This window comes from Apodemus sylvaticus, chromosome 1 (genome assembly GCF_947179515.1).
Source record: "Apodemus sylvaticus chromosome 1, mApoSyl1.1, whole genome shotgun sequence".
Lineage (NCBI taxonomy): Eukaryota > Metazoa > Chordata > Mammalia > Rodentia > Muridae > Apodemus > Apodemus sylvaticus.
In genome coordinates, this window is record NC_067472.1 from 102,017,152 (window position 1) to 102,031,460 (window position 14,309).

Below are 14,309 nucleotides of genomic sequence, written 5' to 3' on the forward strand. Positions count from 1 at the left end.
TTGATATATAACAGGTGAGTACTAGGAACTCAGGGGACCATGGAGAAAGATGAGAGTGTCTACTATGATACTTCACACATCAGCTTTCTTACCTCCTTTCTTCAGTTTTTAGAGTGGATGCTAATCAGCATGACTCAAAAGGTTTGAGCTAACTTCAGTTTGTTTCATATGCAGGTGAAAACTTTACCTCTACTGTTGGTGTCATGGGAGCAGAGAACAATGAAAGTCTTGACCTCCTATCAGTCTTCCTGACTGGCATTCCAGGACTGGAGGCCCAACATGGCTGGCTCTCCATTCTGTTTTTCACTATGTACATGGTTGCCATTGTGGGCAACAGCCTAATCATGGCAGCAGTGCAGGAAGACTCAGCTCTCCATGAGCCAATGTACTTGTTCCTCTCCATGCTAGCCATCACTGAGGTGGGAGTCTCTATGTCCACCCTACCCACTGTTATGGGCATTCTTTGGTTTGATGCCTACAGAATTGACTTTGATGGCTGTTTGGCACAAATGTTCTTCATTCACACTTTCTCTGGCATGGAGTCAGGAGTTCTGCTGGCCATGAGTTATGACCGCTTTGTAGCCATCTATAATCCTCTGCGCTATACAGCCATTCTAACTCTTCCTCGGATCATATCCATGGGTCTGGGTATTACACTAAAGAGTGTTGCACTCATGGCCCCACTTCCAATTCTTTTAAAACAACTTCCATATTGTCACATAAATATTCTCTCCCATTCCTACTGCCTCCACTCAGACTTGATCCAACTGCCTTGTGCAGACACTAGACTGAACAGCATCCTGGGGTTGGCCATTGTCCTGGCCACTTTTGGGCTGGACTCATTGCTCATTGTGGTCTCTTATGGGCTCATTCTCTACACAGTGATGGGTATTACATCTGGTGAGGGTCGGAAGAAGGCACTCAACACATGTGTGTCACACATCTGTGCAGTGCTTATATATTATGTGCCTATGATTGGTGTCTCTGTGATGCATCGCGTTGCCAAGCATGCATCACCAGTGGTCCACACACTCATGTCAAGCATCTATCTGTTTGTGCCACCAGTGCTCAATCCCATCATATACAGTGTCAAGACCCGTCCAATTCAACAGGGAATTACCAACTTGTTCTCCTGCAAGAAGGGATTGATCTGAGTCACACACTCAGAAAGCAGGGATTATTCTTAAATCTATAAACCCTGGCTGTAATTCTCCCACAAGGAACATTTTCTGTTAGGTATTTTGATAAGGAAGAGAGGAATTCAAATCCTTACTACAAGCTTGCTTCTGAATGATAAATGTCATATTCATAGCTTATATTTTACTGACATACATGTATGTATCTAACTTTTCTTCTTTAACCAGATATATTAATTCAATGTACAAGTAGTAAATCCATACTGTCACAAAATAGCCAGTTAACATTAGTTTTGAAATTTAATGATATTTAAATTAAAATGAACAAAAAATTAATTTTTAAATGAAATTCTTGGGGATGAAGTGTTTTCCCTAAGGATAGTGATTCTGGAAATGTTCCTTTGAATTTGTATAGTTTTGTGTTTGCCATCAGATATTCATGATTTTAACATCTTCTTCCTTATGAAAGAACCTCATTTCACTCTGAAAACTGTCTATGTTTAAACAATAAATTGCTTGATAACCTATCTATGAAGACAAATTGCTATATAAGGAACTGATTCTTCATCCTATCCACCATGCAAGAGTTTCCACATGTAGATTTTATGTATTTCTAAAGACTCTGGGATGTACATTGACTAAATGATTTCAACTGAGGGATATAGTAAAATATGAAGAGCCTCAGCTGCCCAGGCATCATGTGTGGGCATCCTTTCTTCCCCCTGTCTTCCTTCTCTTCCCTCAGCCTCCCTCAGCCTCAGCATACTGTGAGGTCTGCTCTGTTCTCTTCCCTGACCCCTTCTCTCAACTCCATCAGCACAGGTCTAATTGTTACTTCCTCCTTCTACTTGTGTTTTAATAGAAAGTGTCATAAAATGGGGATGACCACACTCTTGTCTCCTAAACTACAGTACCAGGTTCTTATCCTTTCTCACCTCAAGGGTTCCAATTGCAATGACAATATTTTCTATTTTGTAGTATCAGTTCATCAGTCAGCTATACACAGTAATGTTTTAAAGTGCTCATTTGGTTTGAAACAGCAATTATAAACATTTAATTTATATATTCTCTTAGACAACAGAAATCTGTCTAGGTTCAGTATTTTTAGGTTGATAGCTAATATTATATAATATATGTATATAGTTGGTGAGAACTTTTATCAGAGATGATATATCAGGTTTATAGCAGTTCACCATACATTTCATGCATCTACATTTATAATGACTTAATAATTGATGTCAGTCATTTGAGAATATATTCTTTAATGGATATTTACATCAACACATTTGTTGCTGCTAAGTTATTTTTTGAAATTTTTGCCTCCAACAAAGTTTTGACTATGAAACATACTTTTGTGTTTAAAATTATTTTAATGTTTATTCTATTATAAATGTATGCAATAAAACATACATACATATTTAAATCTTTGTTTCTAAAATAGCTATCCTGTGTTATATGAATTTGAAAGAGAGTAAGTCAGTTATATAGGAGGGTTTGGAGGAATGAAAATGAAGGGCAGAATGATATAATAATAATCTCAAAAGTAAAAGAAATGGTTTTTATAAATTGAAAAATGCATTGAGTATATAATTTATGAAAATAATAGACGCATTGAAAATGTATATATTACATAAAAATCTGAGTAGGAACTAATCTTTTAATGAGATGAATAGATTGTGATCCCAGATAAGTATTTGTTAATACATGATACCTACTTCGGCCTGCATTTTACTTTCTTTTTTTACCCTGTAAATGTTAATCCTACAAAGCTTGATAACAGAAACAAGAAAGTGACATCTGTGTTCTTCTGTTACTGCCCAGAGACATTGCTGAGTGGATGTTTCTGGAACCAAATCCCAGAGCTTATGTGGACTCAAAGCTACAGCAAAAGCTATAGCTTCAGAGAGCATTATAAGAATTTTGAGTTTGTAAAATGAGATCATGTAGTTTATAATATGTTCAAAACACTGTGGTGAGAAAAGAATTTTATATTTTAAAAATGTTTTTTTTCTCAATTTCAAAGGCAAGTGTTTAGAGAATAGCAAACCTAAGCTTTAAAAACTATCTCTTTTAATTTCTAGTTGAGCAATAATATCGCTTTTATTAGCTGGGATTATCTATTAAGCAGATATTCCACTCCATATCCTTGCTTTGCACAGTTTTATGGCAGGAATATTTATGCTTGACACCATGTTACAATTATAAAATTATTCCTTTCTATATAAACTTCAGATTTCAGTGTACTTTTCTCTGCAAAAAGAGACGAGTGATTCCTTGGCGGATCTGCTTGGTTTTTGCACTGTAAATGATGGGGTTCATCACAGGAGGTGCCAGCAGGTAGATATTGGCCATGAGAACATGGACCAGTGGAGAGGCATGCTTGACAAAGCGGTGAGTCATAGACACACCAACCATGGGGACATAGAGAACCAGAACAGCCAACATGTGGGACAGACAGTTGTTGAGAGCCCGGAGTCGTTCAGTCCAAGTGGCTGTGTTCAAGACACTTTTCAGGATAAGTGCATAGGAGAGTACAATGAGCAGAGGGTCTAATACAATAATGAGCAGGACCAGAGCAAATCCATACCAGCTGTTGACCCTGATGTCCGCACAGACCAGGTGAATCATATCCTGGTGGAGGCAGTAGGAGTGAGAAAGAAGGTGGGAATGGCAGAAGGGCAGGCGCTTGAGCAGGAAAAGGCAGGGAAGTACAGCCAAGACACAGCGGCAAATGATGGCCAACCCTATTCTACCAATGACCTCAGTGGTGAGGATGGAGGCATAGTGGAGTGGGCGGCAGATGGCCACATAACGGTCAAAGGACATGGCCAATAGAACAGATGACTCCATAAAGGAGAACCCATGGAGGAAGAAGAACTGGGCAAAGCAGGCCTCAAAGCTGATTTCCCGGATGCTGAACCAGAGGAGCTGCATGACGGTAGGAAGCGTGGTGAGAGTGAGACCCAAGTCAGTAAGGGCCAGCATGGAGAGGAAGAGGTACATGGGCTGGTGGAGAGATGGCTCTGTGCGGATGACGATGAGGATGGTGATGTTGCCCATGATGGAGACGGTATAGAAGCAGAAGAAGGGGATGGAGATCCAGAGATGGATATCCTCAAATCCAGGGATGCCCGTGAGGATGAAGTAGAAAGGACTGTGAGTGGTATTGGCTACTTCTGACATGCTTGATAAATGCAACATATGAAATCTGCATTCCACATTAAAAATAGCATTAGTATACCATTTTTCATTCGATCACTATAATCAAGAAATAATATGCTACAGATTGCCACTGAGAAACACAATACTGGGCCATTAAACAGCCAGAAGCTGAACACTGAGGATTGTTCTCTTATAGATTTTTATTCAAGACAAGCTCATTTCTTTCAACTTGTTTTCCTTCAACTGTGTTTTAAAATATATCTATATATTTTCTCTGGTAGGATATACTCTGATGACTGTTGCATCTGTCCATATGCATCTATACATACATTTTTACTAACTTAAAATTGATCTTATTAGAATTTTAAAGAAGCAAACAAACAAAAGCAAAATTTTTGCTTCTTTTCTATCTGACGAATAGCACAGAAAGATGATTTGTTTAGTGCTCTGTGATATTTACTCAGATGAATTAGTGTTTAAATTGGAAAGTATCAAGATTACTTCTAGATATCTTGCTTTAGCAATTGTGTGGATTATAATATTCTCTTATGGAGCATAGAAGTAGGAAAGAATTCTGGAGGCAACATGACACATAGGTTTGTCTTGTGCATTAAGAGTTTAATATTCATAGGGATAGTTCACAAGGACTGGCTCATAGATGAATGTACAATGAGGAAATCATGGGATCTTATAATCATTTTCAAGTAGGTGAGAAGCTAGGAGTTAATATGATAAAACAGACCAGAACTTCAGTTAAGGGAGAAAGAAGGGAGAGTAGAAAGGAAGAAAAATTTAGATAGGTTAAAGTCCATTTTTAAGGAAATCTAAAATCTAGAGATAAAATACAAATGGAAGAGGAAGCAAAAGGCATTGTATAAAAAGAACGTTTCAGATATTTTGTAAGAGAAACATTTATGAAGGCATTTTAGTGTTAGTAATGGGACGTGAAGCCAAGATGAAGTGGTCTGAGGGAAGAATTAATGAACAACTTTGGAGAGCTTTGATAGATAAACTAGGCTCAAAGGTCTCTATACTGCCTCTAGAGGGTTTTATTCTTTAAATCTAAGCAATGAATGGGTCTTAACTATTGGAACGTTCTATGAATAAAAATTATGGATAGTTTATCAGGAACCCATGAATATAGAATTATTTCTTATAATTATACCATCTTACACTTCCTAAGAGATCCATAATGTCCAAATTACAACTCTGGAAAACCCACGTAAGAATTTGAACAGTAGCAGCCATAGCAACAGCAACAACAACAACATAAAATTGGGGGAAATAGGAAAAAATAAAAACAGAAATGAATTTCTTTCAATTAGGTAAGAAAAGATTAAAATATTTACAAGTGGATATTAGCCTAGAAATTTGGAATACCCAAGATACAATTCACATATCAAGTGATGCCCAAGAAGAAGGAAGAACAAAGTATGAATACTCTGGTCCTTCTTAGAAGGGGGAACAAGATACCCACAGAAGGAGATACAGAGACAAAGTGTGGAGCAGAGTCTGAGGGAAAGACCATCCAGAGACTACCCCACCTAGGGATCCATCCCATATACAGTTACAAAACCCAGACACTATTATCAATGCCCACAAATACTTGCTGAGTGGAGCTGGATATAGCTGTCACCTGGGAGGCTCTGCTAGTGCATGGCAAATACAGAGGGAGACACTCTCAGCCAGCCATTGAACTGAGCACAGGGTACCCAATGGGGGAGTTAGAGAAAGGACCCAAGGAGCTTAAGGTGTTACCAGTGCCATAGGAAGAACAATGATATGAGTCATCCAGTACTCCCAGAACTCCCAGGGACAAAACCATCAGCCAAAGAGTACACATGGAGTTACTCATGACTCCAGACACATCGGCAGCAGAGGATGGTCTTGTTAGACACCAAAGGGAGGAGAGGCCCTTGGTCCTGGAAAGACTTGATGCCTTAGTGTAGAGGAATACCAGGACAGGGAAGCGGAGGAGGGTTGATTGGGGAAGATTTTCGGGGGTGGGTGGGAGGTGGAAACCAGGAAAGGGGACAACATTTAAAATGCAAATAAAAATATACCTAATTTAAAAAGTAATAAAATAAAATAAGAAAAAAAATATTTACAAGTATTTTTTCCCTTTAAGTTAATATAATTTAAAACCCAGAAACTGCTCCATAAAAAATAAATATAGGCATGTATTTAGGAATGAAATTTTCATAAGAAAAAAAATTATACAGAAGTTATAGATACCAGTGAGTATGTCCAAATGAACAGTAAAGAGTAAGAACACCCATAAATCATAAGTCAAAAGACAATCCACCATGGCTAAGGTTTGTAAAGCTCTTCTAGTACTAAGTATTAATAATCTACATTAATATTCACTATTAATATTTAACAACTTAGAAAATATTCTAAGAAAAGCATGCTAATTATAGATGTAGTTGGTCATTTATGAAACTGGAAAGGAAAGAAATCTGAGAAGAATCATGTTGGTTCCTCCATCCCCTAGCACTTTGCAAGGACAAGATTGCTCTCCCAACCAGGAAATGAGCACAGTATAGTGGATTCTTGAGGATGTCTAGCCTGAGTTTCGAACAGTGCTGATTGAGGCACATTTATCTGTCATCTATCTATCTATCTATCTATCTATCTATCTATCTATCTATCTATCTATCTATCTATTTGAGACAGAATTTCTCTGTGTAGACCTGGCTGTTCTGGAAGTCAGTTTATAAACCAGGCTGGCCTTGAACTCACAGAGATCTTCGTGTTCTCTGCCTCTGGAGTACTAGGATTAAAGGTGTATACCACTACTATATCAGTCCCAGGCACTCTTGAATAGAGTTAGATATAGACTCAATACCTCTTTATTTTTTCTAGATGCTAGACACACAATTTCATTTTAAATGTATGTGATAGTTCTGTCTGTTTTTATATTTCTGCTTGCTTTGATTGGTCAGTGCAAATAGACATAGAGGAATATATTTTGTTTTGAAAGACTTACGTTTATGAGATGACAGAGCTCAATGAAAACCACAGAGAGTGACAAGCTGCATGGAGAAGACCACCGAACGCCAGGGATCAGGCTCACTGTTTGATTTCCAGACCCTTGATGAACAGTCAGGAGGTAACTCTCCGAGAAGACAGACAGTATATCCAACAACGTGGTATACCTCAATTTCCACAGTGATTTCTTTTGAAAACCTTCTATGCAGCTTCATAAAGAGAATCTTTGATGGTGTTGTAATTAAGTACTACCTGGACAGTCTGTGTGGTAATGTAATAATTGCTGGGATGGCAGAGAACAGGAGAGAACTATGACATTCGCAGGAAATTGACTGTCCTAGAATATTACAATTTTAACTCACTTACCAACTGCATAATTTCTGTTCATCATTCTTAATAGGAAAGAGTGTTTACTCTGAAAAATATTTTTCTTTGAAAAGCCAGTGAGTTGTTTTGTTTAATTCAGCTAAAATAAAGTTTAGTGAGTGCTCATACAAAGGAGCTGGCCAGTCCAGTGACGAAGTGTCACATATATACACTGCTGTGAATTTGAGATTTTTCTTCTGCTTCTTAAAGTTAGTATAAAACAATAGGTTTATTATGATATGTTCATATGTATGTGTACATCATACATTACTCATTCACTTCCTGTATAACTCTATCACTCCTTTCTTGGTCCCCTTTTACTCATAAGTTTTATATATATACATACACACACACATACACACACGTGTATATATATATATATATATATATATATATATATATATATATGTCTTGTGATTGTCTTTTGTTTTGTTTTTCCATTCATACCCCTTGCTTCACTTCATATCCCTCTCAGCTTTCCTGTCATTCTTGCCTGTACACACACACACACACACACACACACACACACATACACACACACACACACACACCACATATGCACAAAGGTTCTGAATATGGTATGGAAAGCCAGGAAACCTGAGGACAGTAGTCTACTACATTCTCTGTAGTTTGAGTAACAATTTGAAAGGTTGGAGAAAGGTTAAGATGGGACAACAGCATATGCTATGAAAATGAAGCCTCTGTAACACCGCAGAAGGGGGCCTAGTTGTAGGTATGGTGGGAACTGAGGCAGAAAGGGGGTGAAAACCAATGCCCTGGAGGGAGAATGGAGTTTTCACAAGGCCTTAACCCAAGGAGAGACACCATTAGCACATGTGTTAGCAGAGGGGCTGTGGGCAGAGGGATCTCTGGAAAAAGGATTAAATGAGTGGACAGCATACTTTCTGAAGGTAAGAATGTATTTGTGTGCATCTACAAATTTGTGAGTGTGTGTGAATACAGGTATGCAAGTGAAAACATGCTTTTGGGCATGAGTATCTATGCATGTGTGACATCCCAGGGAGTACCTAAAGTCAGTGGATATATATTAAGAAGATACAAAGACAGACTGAAGAATAGAATTAAGGGAGAGGAGGAGGAGAGTGGAGAGAACCAGGCTTAGTATTGAGAAAATGTGGCAGTGTTCCTCCTTTTCTGCACATAATACAGATAATAATTGAGTAATTCTCCAGATGGATCAATTTCTTATCCAATCCTGGCAGAAGAGACAATGATGCCCGCATGCTTGTGGGATCCTTTATTTAGCTCTTCATGCCCTCTCTAGCCCTGCTTTTTCTCTACCCATCCCCAGAGGGAGCTTGCTAGTTTCTGTACACTCCTTTCATCTATTGTTTTCCTCGAAGCCATCATCTCTTTCAGAGACATCTGATAAGCCTTTTGTAGAACAGACAAGATGAACACAATAGGGGCATCAGAGGGGAGCAACAGCGACATCATCCAACAAAAGCCACTTTTTTGATGCCAAGATACTGATGACAGAGACCAGCACACCAAGGTGCCATGAAGCATGGAATGAGAGGCACCTGGGCCACTCTTAGCATCAGTGACAGTGTGTGATAAATCTCTACATAACTGCTTCATGTTTCCTACCTGGCACTCAGTTTTCCCTCCAGTCCCACCTCCCCGTGACACACCTCTGAAACAGGTCTGCTTAATTTCCCCTTTGATCCTATGGAATATCCTCTCTCTCAGTCACCAGCTTTTCCTCCTCTTATTGCTATCCATGTTACTACTATCCACTTCGGGAGAAGTCCAGCCTCACTGGGTACTCACTGTGTTCTCTCAGTCGTCTTTAGTGTCTGTTCTCTAGCCCGTGTCTGCATGTGGTTTTTATGTTACTGATGATTCCAGGCTAAAATGTAGGAGACCAGTGGGGAGATGCCTCCAGGATCTTACAGGGCTATGCAGATTGTGCTTTGAGACCTCAGTCCTCAAGGGAGAGAATCAGGAAGCCTCTCTTGTTCAGGAGATGTTTCTGCACTGCACTGTTAAGCTGGAAACCTGAACATCTAGTCCTGAGAGCACAAGGTTTGGCGATCGTTGGAAAGCATACTCTATGGAAAATTAGTGCAAAGTTCTATAAAGATGTGCTACCATAGGGGTCAAGGTTAGAGGTTAAATCTTAAGTCTTATGCATGCCAGGGAAGGGTTGTGTTCATTCCTTAGAAGAAATTCTGCCATTTTGAACCTCAGATTTATGTTCAATTTATTGAAAAAAGCTCTTATCATTCAGGTTTAAGTTAGGATTAGGGTTAGGGTATACTTATATGTATGAGTATGCTGTTGTTGTCTTCAGACACACTAGAAGAAGGCATCAGAATGAACTTATCATAGGATTAGGATATATTTATATGTATGAGTACCCTGTTTCTGTCTTCAGACACACCAGAAGAGGGCATTAGATCTCATTACAGATGGTTGTGAGCCACCATATGGTTGCTGGGAATTGAACCCAGGACCTCTGGAAGAGCAGTCAGTGGTCTTAACCACTGAGCCATCTCTAGCTCAAAGTATTAGTTTTTTTCAATTTTAGTTCACCTTTTAAACAATTTTATTATTCATTTTTTACTTATTTACTTTACACCCCACTCACTGCCCCCTCCCAGTCATACTCTCCCATAATTCCCTTCTTCCATGCCCCTCCCCTTCTCCTCTGCACAGGTGGCAGCCCCTGGGTATCCTCCCACCCTGACACAACAAGTCTCTGTGAGGCTAAGCACATCCTTTCCTTTTGAGACCAGACAAGGCAGCTCAGGTAGAAGAACATATCCCACAGACAGGCAACAGCTTTTGAACAGCCTCAGTTGTTGAGGGACCCACATGAGACCAAGCTGCACATCTGCTATATATATGCAGGGAGGCCTAGGTCCAGTCCAAGTATGTTCTTTGGTTGGTGGTTCAGTCTCTGAGAAGCCCAAGGGTCCAGGTTAGTTGATTCTTTTGGTCTTCCTGTAACCCTTCCCACTATTCTTCCATAAGAGTCCCTAAGCTCCATCTACTGTTTGGCTGTCAGTATCTGCATCTGTCTGAGCCAGCTACTGGGTGTGGCCTCTCAGAGGGCAGCCAGAAGCACTAGGATATTTATCTAAAGAATAAACATTATGTTAACACTCCCTGAAGCTTTGGAAGTAATCACTACAAGATTGCTGTATTTGCTATATATATTTGTTTCTTAATAATATTAAGTCCAAAGCACTTTAATTATTTAAAGTATCTGTGGAATCACATGCAACAATATAAAAAGTGTATAAAGAGGAGGCTCGTTTCTTTGCATCTGTGTAGAACAACTTCAATATCCTGTATAATGTGTGGGATTTGTAATTGTAAAGAACCCTGGTGTGGGGCCTTGGCAAAGCTGGGAAAATGACACATCAACATCTGTGTGGGGAATCTCTTTGGACAGCTTGTAACTCAAGGATCAGTTTACCTACTGTGGAATTCAGAGATTCTAGAAGATATAACACTGTTTAGTTTCCTTCTTCCTAGTGTAGGGAGTGCAGCAGATTTCTCAGATATCTTTAAAATGTCAGTTTCATTTTCCCTTGAAGAATCAGTTGTTTTAAAAAAAACAATCTTTCTTGCATTTCTGCCCCTGCTTTACAAGGCAATCAATGTATTTAGGCATGCATGCCACATGACATGGCATGTAATACCATTGGTTTTGTGAACTGCTTTATCACAAATAATCTACATCTACTTGTCATACCATTCTAGTTAATGAACCAGACTCTAATTACCTTCTACTTGACACTGTACTTTTGAAGAAATATTTATTTTGTTTTAATTATGTGTATGGTTTTTTTTTTGTTGATTTACATGTGCCAGTTGAGGCCAGAGGAGTCTGTTCCCCTTTGACTTGGAATTGAAGGCAGTTGGAAAGTGCTCAGTGTGGGAAACAGAATATGGATTCTGAATGAGGGAAGTATGTATCCTTTACCCCTGACCATCTCCACAATTAGATATTGGGTTTTAAGTTATATTAGGTATAGCACATAAACTGGATGACATATGATGATAGAAACCAACTAAACTTCTTCCTGTTTTAACATCTTCCACTAAACTCTGAACCTCTTCTCTGACAGCATTCGGAAAATCCCACGACGGATCTCCTTAGTCTTAATGCTGTAGACAATGGGGTTGATGACAGGGGGGAAGAAGAGATAAGCGTTGGCCATCATGGTCTGTACCAGAGGAGACACATGATGTGCAAAGCGATGTACCATAGACAGGCCAATCATTGGTACATAATAAGCAAGCACAGCACAGACATGTGAGCCACAGGTGCTGAGTGCTTTCTTCCTTCCATCTCCAGTGGCAATTCCAAGCACAGTGTGGAGTATAAGCCCATAAGACACCACAATGAGCAGTGAATCTAGTCCAAAAGTGGAGGTCACAATGAAAAGTCCGTAGATATTGTTGATAGAAATGTCCCCACAAGGTAGATGGATAAGATTGGGGTGGAGACAATAGGAATGAGAGAGGGCATTGTGGCCACAGAATGGCAGTCTCCTTAACAGTATAGGCAATGGGGCCATTAGTATGACACTTTTCAGTCCAATGACAGCTCCTGTGCCAAAGATGCGAGGCAGTGTCAAGATAGTTGTATACCGCAGTGGGCTGTAGATAGCCACAAAGCGGTCCACAGACATGGCCAGCAACACAGCTGACTCCATAATAGAGAAAGAATGGATGAAAAACATTTGCAGAAGGCATGCTTCAAAGGTAATCTCTAAAATATCAAAAAGTAAGATCCCTAGCACGGTTGGTAGAGTGGAGGCAGAGACACCAACCTCAGCCAATGCCAGCATGGCAAGGAAAAAATACATGGGCTGATGCAGGGAAGCATCTGTTCTGATGACATGAAGAATGGTGCCATTCCCAAGGAAGATGATGATGTACATCAGGCAGAAGGGGATGGATATCCAGATGTGCTCTGTCTCCAGTCCTGGGATGCCAACCAAAATGAATGTCGTAGGTAAGAACCCTACAGAGCTATTGGAATTCTTCATGCCGAAATCTCATCCTGTGGGGGAAGTACCACCTCAGAAGTCACAAACTGTTGAGATTATATGATGTTGGGAAAAATAATTGGGAATCAACAAAAGAGAAGAAAACAAACTTTGATTAATGTGATCAAAGATCTTATTTTTCAAAACTGACAGCTGATTCCCATCCAGATGTTTTCATTGTAAAGGAGTTTCTTTCTCTGTCACGAAGAAAAAGTATGCATCCAAATTACTAAGAAGGAAATAGCTGTCTTGTGCTCATGTGGCCACTCCTGGCTGTAGGAAGCTACTTGGGAGACAATTTATATGCAATCTAAGAATAAGGCATTGACTAATGTTTGCAATATGTGAATAGATAATTAGGTGAATAAATATTTAAGTACAAGATAACTACTTTTAAAATCCCAATGAGTAGGTAGTGAATGATGGGGGAACAAGGCAAGGCTGAGATGGAGGCACTGAATACAGCCTGGAACAAGTAACTAGAAATACTATGACCAATTGACCAGATGACCAAGAAGGTGTCAGAAGCCAGGTTCGCTTATTTGTAAAAGACTTTATAGCTTATGAAAATATTGTGATGATAGCATCCAGAATATTTTGACTGATGGTCTTAAAAAACTGCTAACCTTCTTTGTTAGGAATTTTTTATTTTTGTTATCTTAGAGCATCGCTGAACTCACAACAGAAACAATACTAATAGTCTAAGCAAATTTTCAGTAAATGTTTTCCTGTCATCAGATGAAAAACCACCTTCCTAGCAGAATGTTGTTTGGGTTAATACAGCATCACGACAACATCCTGGACAGGGAGAATAGGAAGGACTCGTCATGGTGGATTTTTGACTCATTTATCAATGCATGCTTTCCCCTCCCACTCTCTGCTTATCTACTGACACATGCACCAGTCTAAATTATAAATTATCTGGTGTGAATTTTTTTGCAGCCATTGTAATAGAGAAAATTCATTATTTTAAGTGAGGCATTATTAAGTTCTATCTTTAGTACTTGCCTAAAGCCAAATATCATTTTTTCCAACCATCACCCACATGAAGAAAGTATTTCTGGACTTACTCTGGAAATTTCTGCAACTTTTGGCCATAAAACAGAGAACATGCGTACTCTTCTGCAGTTCAGACACAGTCATTAAGTATTCTGAAGTCTTCTTCTCAGTTATATTTCATTCTGGGATGGAAAAGTTCAGGACTCTTTGAGAAAGTCCTAAAAGAAATTGATTTAGTTTTAAAAGTCATAGAAAGCTTTACTTACAAAAAAAACCCATTTCATCTCAGATGCAAAGATCAGCAGGAAGTTTCCAGGCTGTGTGTAGAAGTTAGGTGTATCATGCCAGGGTATCTAACTTTCTGCCTGTGGGATGCATGCAGCTGAGGGTAACTATGCATGTGAACCAACTTAAAAACATAAACCATCTTAAAATATTACATTGTTTTTCGTAGTTTTTTGGCAAACTAACTTTGCAGTTTTAACTATCAACTTTGTAGGTAATGATACTGTGGGCAATGTCAATGGGGTGAACGTTCCTGACAGGAAAAAGAAATCACTGCCACAGTCCATGTGACAGAGCATTCTGAGAAAATGAAAACTGTGAATACATTGGGATCTTAAAA

General features: G+C 39.1%; 3 protein-coding genes across 3 annotated transcripts; 1 reads left to right on the forward strand and 2 right to left on the reverse strand.

Moving 5' to 3' along the window:
* Positions 1-203: 203 nt before the first annotated feature.
* Positions 204-1,154, forward strand: LOC127680748 (olfactory receptor 51L1-like). The gene has a single exon (XM_052176417.1). The coding sequence runs from the start codon at positions 204-206 to the stop codon at positions 1,152-1,154; it is 951 nt and encodes a 316-aa protein (XP_052032377.1).
* Positions 1,155-3,371: 2,217 nt separating this feature from the next.
* On the reverse strand, positions 3,372-4,337 carry LOC127680756 (olfactory receptor 51Q1). Its single transcript, XM_052176430.1, has one exon. It carries the CDS (start codon positions 4,335-4,337, stop codon positions 3,372-3,374), a length of 966 nt encoding a protein of 321 aa, XP_052032390.1.
* A 7,394-nt stretch (positions 4,338-11,731) lies between these two features.
* On the reverse strand, positions 11,732-12,685 carry LOC127680763 (olfactory receptor 51J1-like). The gene has a single exon (XM_052176444.1). The coding sequence runs from the start codon at positions 12,683-12,685 to the stop codon at positions 11,732-11,734; it is 954 nt and encodes a 317-aa protein (XP_052032404.1).
* Positions 12,686-14,309: the final 1,624 nt, after the last annotated feature.

What these genes read in the sequence shown, in the direction of transcription:
- LOC127680748 (XM_052176417.1), top strand. Translation starts at nt 204, where the DNA reads ATGGGAGCAGAGAACAATGAAAGTCTTGACCTCCTATCAGTCTTCCTG.
- LOC127680763 (XM_052176444.1), bottom strand. Translation starts at nt 12,685, where the DNA reads ATGAAGAATTCCAATAGCTCTGTAGGGTTCTTACCTACGACATTCATT.
- LOC127680756 (XM_052176430.1), bottom strand. Translation starts at nt 4,337, where the DNA reads ATGTTGCATTTATCAAGCATGTCAGAAGTAGCCAATACCACTCACAGT.